The 10,524-nt window shown below is 45.3% G+C and overlaps 1 protein-coding gene across 1 annotated transcript; it reads left to right on the top strand.

Moving 5' to 3' along the window:
- The first annotated feature begins 2,193 nt into the window (after window positions 1-2,193).
- Window positions 2,194-4,818, top strand: LOC131680723 (uncharacterized). Its single transcript, XM_058961430.1, has one exon. It carries the CDS (start codon window positions 2,194-2,196, stop codon window positions 4,816-4,818), a length of 2,625 nt encoding a protein of 874 aa, XP_058817413.1.
- Window positions 4,819-10,524: the final 5,706 nt, after the last annotated feature.

The following is a 10,524-nucleotide window of genomic DNA, read 5'->3' as shown; positions in this document are numbered from 1 at the left end:
CCCAAATGTCTCAGGGAACGGGTTTGGGCTGCCATCACCCGACCCGCTAAAAAAATTACTCTTGCCCAGAACCTGATTCCTCACCGGCACGGCCTTACGGCATTACATCGAAGAGACTCGGCTCCCTTGTGCCAGTTAGCACCGCAACTCCCTTCTCGTACAAAACATCGCCATCATCGTTGAGCTCCCGACTTGTTCGCGAACTACTCGGTCTAGTCCCCGACGGTGGACCTAGCCTACCCAGACGGAAAATTCCCCGGCGAGAGAAAATCTCCCGAAACCGAGCCAACCAACCTGGTATCGAGGTCAGTTAGGCGATTCCGGTGGAGCAGGTGCCCCGACGACCCGCCACTGGTGGCGTCTGTTCGTGGTGGCGGTGAATCAAGCTTACGCCGACGAAGAGTTCCCCGGCGAAGAAAGTTCTCCCGATACCGATTCTTCTTTGGTTTTAGCACCACAATTTCTTGAGCCCTTTGGCTCCCTCTCGTTCCATTTCCCTTTACTTTCCCGATGAGCCATTCAGCTCCTGCCCTCACTCGTTCGCGAACTACTCGGTCTAGTCCCCGACAATGGATCTAGCCTGCCCCAACGAAGAATTCCCCGGCGAGGAAAGTTCTCCCGAAACCGAGCGGTAAATTTCTCTCGAGACCGATGTTCGTTTCCGTGAGTCATTTAGCTCTCCGCGTCGTCCCGATCTACTCGATCTAGTCCCCGGCGATGGATCTAATCTACTCAACGGACCAGCCAGTAGGTGCTGAGTTCTATCCGGCGATTCCGGGTGAAGCGAAGTTTCCGGTTCACCAGTGCCCCAACGAGCTGCTAGCTGTGCGACGCAGTCTACTGGTCTAAGCCTACTCACGAGCCATCCGGTAGGGTGTAGAGGTCAGTCCGGCGATTCCGATGAAGCATGACATCCGGTTCACAGGCGCCTCGACGACCCTAACTCGGTGCTACGTCACGTACTACTCAACTGGTTCCCGGCGGTGGACCTAGTCTACACATTGGGAGAGTTCCCCGGCGACGGAATTTCTCTCGAAACCCGATTTGTGGCTTCTCGTGGGTCCTTTCGCCACTTCCACTGCAGCTCGGACAGTATACTGGTAACCACTCTGTTGACAACATCCCCGGTATGTTCGTCGTGGCACATCTCTTCGAAGATATTGTCAACGTTTATGACGACTGGGATGGTTTTATCTGAATGCATTTGAACGGCTGTCTCAGTCAACAAAAAGCAAAACGAATGTTTTTTACTGCCCGACGTTTCGGCCTGTGGTGTTGGCCTTTTTCAAGGGAAACTGTTAATTTATTGGGGATATCGTTAGTTAATAATAACAATAATGAAAATCTAGTGACGGTTAACATTGTGAACAAAAACTTACTACGGTCTCTCGTTTTTTGTTAAGTTGTCGCTGTCCGACTTTGCGGTGTCTGATTGTTTTTCTTCATGCGTATCTACTTGTATGCAAATTAAAAATAATAAAAATCGAGGTTGCATGGGGAATATTTTTCGATGTCACTACTGCACTATAAAAATAACGATTGATTTGAAAAGCTAAACATAGATATTGGGAAAGCTCATCTGGTCTATCGTGGCCCAAAAAATGACATTACGGAGCTTTTGATGGAACAATATCAGTGTTAGTAGAGAAACTTTTTCGTCTGTTTCTGCTACTACAACTGATGGATTTGGTAGCGTGCAAAATCGTTATTTTTATAGTGCAGTAGTGACATCGAAAAATATTCCCCATGCAACCTCGATTTTTATTATTTTTAATTTGCATACAAGTAGATACGCATGAAGAAAAACAATCAGACACCGCAAAGTCGGACAGCGACAACTTAACAAAAAACGAGAGACCGTAGTAAGTTTTTGTTCACAATGTTAACCGTCACTAGATTTTCATTATTGTTATTACTAACTAACGATATCCCCAATAAATTAACAGTTTCCCTTGAAAAAGGCCAACAGCACAGGCCGAAACGTCGGGCAGTAAAAAACATTCGTTTTGCTTTTTGTTGACTGAGACAGCCGTTCAAATGCATTCAGATAAAACCATCCCAGTCGTCATAAACATAACCACAAACATGGCTCATATACAACCTACCTTCTTCATGCAATTAGAAAGGAACTTTGGTCGTCACACTGTACAACATTATAAAACATATGCGTTGCATAATACAAAACTCTGCAACATGCTAGTACGAAAAGATTTCCTCATAGAATGCCGCAAACGAGGAATTTTTCCGGCACACATTGTGAACTCGCTGAAATGCATCCACCCACTACTCGAAGAAAACAGTCCATACACACAAAAGCTGCAAAATACCGTCGAACGTTTCAAAAAAGGATTACTCAATATAGAAATACAACACACCCACTATAAAATCAAAGAATTCAAACGCATCCTAGAGATAACCCAGCAACAAATAGAGACTACAGCTACAACAGAAATCACCTCCCGATTCATAACTACACAAAACCAATCGTTTGAAAACAAAAAGCATATCTTAAAACGCAAAACCAACTCCAAGCTGACAAATTTATTACGTAAATCCGACCCTACTACAGATAAAATTCCGACCATCAACGATAAGTCTATACTAAATGCCACCAACTTGCACATTCCGCCTGAAATGCAGTTACTGCTGAGTATGGGACCAAAATTTTCATTACCGATAGTCAATCCTAGTCAAATACCAATCTACCATCTGATCGCCGACTTGGAATCGATCCTTCAAACGTCGCCAGACAAATTCGTTCAAGATAAAAATAGATGCCAAGTTGTATCGCACATCCAAAATCACATTTCAAGAGCAAAATCCCACCAGCGCAAAACACCACTTACGAGTTTCTGCCAAAAAGCGTCAGCAACCACCAAAACATTCCTGCAAGAGCATCCAGACGTGTGTGTCCTTGAGTCGGACAAAGGTAAAAAGATGGTTGTTATGTATCTAAACGATTACGAGCAAAAAATGTCAACATTACTCGATTGCACAACGTACAAAGTCCTACCGAAGGACCCAACATCCAGCATACAACGTCAGAACAATCAAATAGCCACTAGACTCCAAAACCTCAAACTCATAGATCAAGTAACATTTCGCCGCCTGCAGACCAGCACTTCTACCTGCCCATCTATCTATGGTCAGCCCAAAGCACACAAACCCGCGCTTCCGCTACGCCCAGTCGTCCCTAACGTAACTGCACCTACCTATAACATGTCAAAATTCATCGCAACCGCTTTAAAACAGAGTTTCCACAGCAAATACAACATAGTGGACAGCTTCAAATTCGCCGAATACATCAACACGATAAAGCTCCCTAAAGACTATGTACTAGTGTCGTTTGACGTAGTATCTCTGTTTACCAATATACCGAAAGATCTTGTCATCCACGATATCATTATGTACTGGCCTGATATCAAAACAAAAACCAATATCAATTTAGATCTGTTTATAGAGATCGTAGAATTTTGCTTAAACAACAGCTACTTTCAGTTTCGAGACAAATTCTATCTGCAAACATTTGGAACGGCAATGGGTAGCCCTTTGTCGCCAATATTAGCCGATCTGGTAATGGAAAACCTCCTAAACACAGTGATAAGGCGTCTTCCTTTTGAAATTCCAGTATTACGGAAGTATGTTGACGATTTACTCTTGGCACTGCCTAAAAATCAAGTACAGTATACATTGGACACTTTCAACGACTACAATGAGCACATACAATTCACAATAGAAGAGGAATTAAACAACACCTTGCCATTTCTCGACACATTAATCATACGCAGCAACGATCAAACTATATCCACGCAATGGTATGCCAAGCCAATTGCCTTAGGCAGACTTCTAAATTTTCACTCGCTACACCCAACATCTATCAAAGTCAACGTAGCAACCAACTTTATTAAACGAGTGGTGATGCTATCTACCAACAAACCAATCAATCAACTAAAACACATCATCTTCCAACATCTGCGGCAAAATGATTATCCATCTTCGCTGATCAACCGACTCATCAACAGAAACATTAGCAAATTCTCCATTCAGCACCATGATTCTATGTCCCAACATAGCTCACCACCAAACAGCCTGAGGCATAACTCAGCTCAAAACTTCAATAACCAGCCTTCTACACCTGTTCCAGTCGAAGAACCAACATCGGAAAACACAACAACACCATGCACCACCAGCATTCCATCTTCAATAACGTACAGATCGATTCCTTTCATCCCAGTCCTAAGCAAAATTATAACATCAATTCTCCGGCCAGATTTTCCAACATTGAAATTCGCGTACAGACCAATCAAAACAACCAAGTGCCTACTCAAACAGATCAAAGATCCAGTACCCCCACAACTGCAATCCAACGTTATTTACAGTATCCCCTGCTATGAATGTCCAATGACATATATTGGTATGACCAGAAACCAGCTAAAAACGAGACTCAGCGGACACCGATCGAATATAAACAAATATACCAATCTAATTGACCACCCACCCCAATACCAAAAAGAAGAAATAGCCCAGTTAAGCGAAAAAACAGCACTCATGCAACACATCATCAGTCATGGGCACAGCTTTGATCTGGCGAACACGAAGATCATCGATCGCACACTCCGGACTTCGGCATTACCACTGCTAGAGATGTGTCACATTGCGAATACACCTAACACAGTCAACCACCGCACCGATGTACAGGGCCTCAACACAACCTACGCTGGTATTTTGCACGCTACCAAATCCATCAGTTGTAGTAGCAGAAACAGACGAAAAAGTTTCTCTACTAACACTGATATTGTTCCATCAAAAGCTCCGTAATGTCATTTTTTGGGCCACGATAGACCAGATGAGCTTTCCCAATATCTATGTTTAGCTTTTCAAATCAATCGTTATTTTTATAGTGCAGTAGTGACATCGAAAAATATTCCCCATGCAACCTCGATTTTTATTATTTTTAATTTGCATACAAGTAGATACGCATGAAGAAAAACAATCAGACACCGCAAAGTCGGACAGCGACAACTTAACAAAAAACGAGAGACCGTAGTAAGTTTTTGTTCACAATGTTAACCGTCACTAGATTTTCATTATTGTTATTACTAACTAACGATATCCCCAATAAATTAACAGTTTCCCTTGAAAAAGGCCAACACCACAGGCCGAAACGTCGCGGGCAGTAAAAAACATTCGTTTTGCTTTTTGTTGACTGAGACAGCCGTTCAAATGCATTCAGATATTGTCAACTGTCACACCAGGTATACACCTTCGAATCTCTTCGAACCTAGGGCATTCGAAGACCACGTGTTCCGGTGTCTCCTGCACGATCGCACACTCCGGGCAAAGGGATGACGAAGCATGTCCAAACCGTTGCAAGTACTTCCGAAAGCATCCGTGCCCGGACAAAAACTACGTCAAATGGCAGTTCACCTCCCCATGCTTCCTATGCACCCAAGCCGGCATACTTGGGATGAGTCGGTGGGCCCACTTTCCTTTCTTCACGTTGTCCCACTCTTGCTGCCATTTAGCCAACGAGTCCGCGCGGACCAGTCTCCTTGCGTTACGTGCATTTCTCCGCTGGGAGCATTCCACGTCCTCCGCCAGGGTGATGCAGATGGGGATCATCCCAGCGATAACGCATACTGCCTCCGATGATATTGTTCTGTAGGCATTAGCGACTCGTACGGCCATCAGCCGGAATGTCCTGTTTAGCTTTCATTGGTTCCGCTTGGTTTTAGGCGCAGCACCCCAGGTAGGATCCCCATATTAGAGTATCGATGACGAAACAGTAGATCGCAGACATCTCGTGCTGCTTCTCGAGCCGCCGACGTTGGATATTGTTCTCGCTATTGCGTTCGTTGCCTTCGCCGACTTTTCACAGGCGTAGTCAACGTGGTTGTTGAAGCTCAATCGGTCGTCGATTATCACTCCCAATTGCTTCAGTGCACGCTTCGATGCAATCACGTACCCTCCGACGTCGATCTGCATCCGCTGAACCGCTTTGCAGTTGCTGACCAACAGCACCTCCGTCTTGTGGTGAGCTATTTGCAGCTTGACCCCGTTCATCCAGCTCTCGATCGCGTCTATTTTCTCCGTCACCGACACCTCTACTTCTCCAAGTGTCTCACTCATAACCGTTGGTGACACGTCGTCCGCGAAATCCACGATTTTCACTTTCCTGGGCAGCTGCAGTGTTAAGACCCCATCATACATCCCGTTCCAAAGAGTTGGACCGAGAATGGAGCCCCCTTCTGCCCTTCGCTCGTCTCGTACAGCAGCACTATCCTGAACATGTCCGGATATTCCAGGATCGCAGCTTTCAGTACCACGTTTGGTATTCCATCCGGACCAGGGGCTTTCTTTGTTTTTAGGCGCTTCGATGCTCCTGTTAACTCGCCGATTCGTGTTTGTTCCTTCTTTTTCGCCGTACGGTGTCGGTGGCCATATAGTTGGATCGGGAAAAGACCCTCGACGATTATCTTCACCTTACTCGGACACATTTCGGCTGGCGTCGTCGGACCCTTCATTTTCGACATCACGACTCGGTATGCGTCACCCCAGGGAATGGCGTCTACTTCTCGGCATAGCTCCTTGTGGCACTCTGACTTGCTGATCTCCCGGCCCTAGCTTCCCGAAACGCTGCCTTACACTCTTCTCTATCTGGTTCCGACCTTGCTCTTTGGGCCCGCCTTCTGGTTCTGAGACAAGCAGCGCATAACGTACTAAGCGTCTCGTTCCACCAGTAAGCTGGACACCGTTTGTTGCGTGGTTCCAGTTGTCACGGCATTGTGGCGTCACAAGCCGCCACAATCCTTTTTGTTAGGACAGCCGCATCCACGTTCTCGGTCCCGCCGTTCGGCCGAAGTGCCTCAACAAAGAGATCTCTGTTGAAGGCTTTCGTCTGCCACTTTCGTGCGCCGGGCACCCTTCTCTGTACTGCCGCGGGGTTCCGTTGACCGATTCGGTGGCGAATCTCTTGATGGTCACTATGCGTATACGTTTCGCATACTCTCCAATCCATGTTCACCGTCAATGAGGGACTACAGAATGTGACGTCGATGATGGACTCCCTCCCATCTCTCCGAAATGTGGTAACAGAGCCTTCATTGCACAATCGTACGTCTAACTTCGCTAGAGATTCGTGCAGGATACACCCTCTTGTGTTGGTTACTCTACTGCCACATTCCACAGCCCAGGCGTTGAAGTCACCACCAATGACTACCGGCTTCCGATCGATCAACTGCTCGGTTAACTGCTCCCTCGTATTAACGTTCTACCACTTCTTGGATGGGGAATCTTCCCATTACTTGTATCACAGCGGTTCCTGATCTATCCGCCACCCAGTTACCGTTATTAGGGGGGACTTGATAAGGCTCTGCGATCAAAGCGACATCGCACATAGTTTCTGTCGTAGACTGCCACAACAATTGCTGTGCGGTATCACAGTGATTCAGGTCTATCTTGGTCATCTCCATCACCGTTGGGCTACAGTCGCCTTCTTGTAGGCTGGGCATTTAAAGCCACCCGTCTGATGGTCGTTTCCGTCCGCTGGGGTGCAAAGCAAGCACTTCGGCCTCTGCGTGCATTCTCTCGCAAGATGGTCCGTCTCTCCGCATTTCCAGCACATCCCGGGTCTGTCCGGGCCTTTGCAAGCCCCTGCTAAATGTCCAAAGCCTAAACATTTGAAGCATTTCTCCGCTTGTTTATTCACTCGTGGGGCTGCTAGCAGTAGGCATCTCGACCATCCAACTATAACTTTACCTACCTCCAGTGCCTTGTCTGCAGCGGTTACCGGTAAACGAATCATCGCTGTCTGCGTTCCTCCGTATCCCTTCCTTATCCGGAACGTCATGTGCACCTCGCCCAGTTTGCACTGCTGCTTCATAGCACCTCTCAGCTCGTATTCCGTCGTTATTTCGTCAAGGTCCTTGCACACAATTACCATCTCCGGGCTTAAGGCTTTAACTTCTGCCTTTCCGCCCATTGATTTATTTATGGTCTCCTGCAAGGCAGAGCTACTAGTCGTAGTATTCTTCTTCAGCTCGAGGAGCATCTCATTTTTTTGGGTACGCCTGACTCTTAACACGTTTACCCCCAAATCTTTCAGCTCCGGGTCCTCTCTGACCTTTTTGAGCAGTGCTGCGTACGTAGTCTCGTTATTTGCTTTGACGAGCACGGCTTCTCCCTTAGGCGCCTTCTGACGAGTCGTGTGTGTGTATGTGCGTATGTATGTATGTATGTACGTATGTGACCAAAAATATGCACATCGGTTACTCTGAGATGGCTGAACCGATTTTCTGAAACATAGTCTCAAATGAAAAATACGACACTCCCATAGACTGCTATTGAAATTCATTCAATTCCGACTTCCGGTTCCCGAATTACGGGTTGAAGACGCGATCACGCATGCAATTCCCATATAAATTGGTATTATTATGTTATCTAAAAGATGAAAAGTCTCATAAAATGTGTTCTAAATTGCTTGGATCTATAGTTTCAGCTCACTGGTTCCCAATCAAACCCACATTTACTATTTTGGACACCTTCGGCGGAACCGGAAGTTTCGGGAAAGTGGCAATGTTCCTGAAGTGAATTCACATCTGCTTCTTAGAACTGTCTGACTCTATTTTATCAAATTTGGTCTCAAATGAAAGCTACAGCATCGCTATTGACTGCTATTAAATTTGTTTGGAATAGGAGTTCTGGTTCCCGTGTAACGGGTTGAAGTATGCAGTCACAGGCGAAATTCACATACAAACCAGTATAATCATTTTATCTAGACACATTCTTTCGTGACGTTACAACGATTTGATGCGTCTCTGTTCCGTAAATATACCATAACTTTTTGCCTTTCTCATATAAAGAAAGGCTATGCAATCACCGTAAAAATCGACTTTTTAACCGAGGCCCGGAGGGCCGAGTCTCATACACCATTCGATTCAGTTCGTCGAGATCGGCAAATGTCTGTGTGTGTATGTATGTGTGTGTATGTGTGTGTCTATGTGTGTGTCATTTAAACTCACACAATTTTCTCAGAGATGGCTGAACCGATTTTCGCAAACTTAGTTTCATCTGAAAGGTATAACGCTCCCATAAGCTGCTATTGAATTTTTAGCTGATCCGACTTCCGGTTCCGGAGTTACGGGTTGAAGAGTGCGGTCACACAGCAAATTCCCATATAAACTGGTACCACCATGATGTTCAAATGATGTAAAACATATTCAAATTGATGTAACATTACTCTAGTTTGCGGGTCTGGATCACTAATGATCAATCAAAGCAGCTTTGACCACATTGGCCACCTATGACGGTTCATGACGCCCCCGGGGAACCTGCCAAGTTCCTAAGCTAATATCACACCCATTCCCCAACGAATTCTCTACCGATTTTTACAAAATTGATTTCAAATGAAAGATACTGTAATACAGTAATTGACTGCTGCTAATTTTCATTCGGTTCTGACTCTTGCTTCCGGAGTTACAGGGGTGTTAGTAAGGATACACTGGAATTACCCATAGAAATCGGTACAATCGTAATACCTCAGAGGCTAAAATGGTCACCAAATTACTTCTAATCGCAGATCTAGATCACTGATTGCTAATCAAACATTCTTTGAATATATTGTCCACTATCGACGATTCCGGAAGTCGGGAATTCCGGGCATATTCCACAATTAAAGTCACATCGGTTCTTCGGTGATAACTGAACCGATTTTCTGAAACCAAGTCTCAAATGGAAGGCAAAATATGCAGTTGAGTATTGCGTCGCCGCACCTCCCCCCTCCCCCCTCCCCGCCTTGCCCTTACACCACCCTCCTTCATTACTCCCCTCCCCTTGGACCACCCTCATGCCCGCATTTCCTTCATCCACCCCGTATACCGAAATAAGATGAAGGATTTCTGACGCATCCTCCACTCCCACTCTACTAACCCCCACTCCCTCCACTTTCAAACCCATTTCACCAACATTTCAAAATATAACCACATGAAGATAACATTGAACTTATGCTGATTGCATTTCTCGGAGATGGCTGAACCGATTTTTACAAACTAAGATTCAAATGAAAGGTATAATATTCCCATAGGTTGCTATTGAATTTCATTTTCAACCGACATCTTGTTCCGGATTACGAGTTGAAGAGTATGGTTACAAAACAAAATTTGTTGATTTTTCCACACCCGTTTCTCAGAATTTTCTGAACCGATTTTGACACACTTGATTTTAAATGAAAGGTCCATCAGCGGCTGTTGAATTTTGTGTGGATCCGAGTTCTGGTTCCTGAATTACAGGGTGATACGTACGATCACGCAGCAAATCCCGATTCTAACGAATTCTGCGATGAATGTAAAAAGGTGAATTTTTTTCCAAAATGTAAACACAACTGTTGAATTTGTAGATCTAGATCACCAACAGTCATTCAAAGTCTCTTTGGCCACACTGGCCACCATCGACGGATCCGGAAGCATCCAAATTCAGAATAACGGTTATATTGGTTTCTCGGCTAGACCGATTTGATCAATTTAGTCT

This window comes from Topomyia yanbarensis, chromosome 2, assembly GCF_030247195.1.
Source record: "Topomyia yanbarensis strain Yona2022 chromosome 2, ASM3024719v1, whole genome shotgun sequence".
NCBI lineage: Eukaryota > Metazoa > Arthropoda > Insecta > Diptera > Culicidae > Topomyia > Topomyia yanbarensis.
The sequence above is the reverse complement of the archived record's forward strand: the minus strand, read 5'-3'. Positions and strand labels throughout refer to the sequence as shown.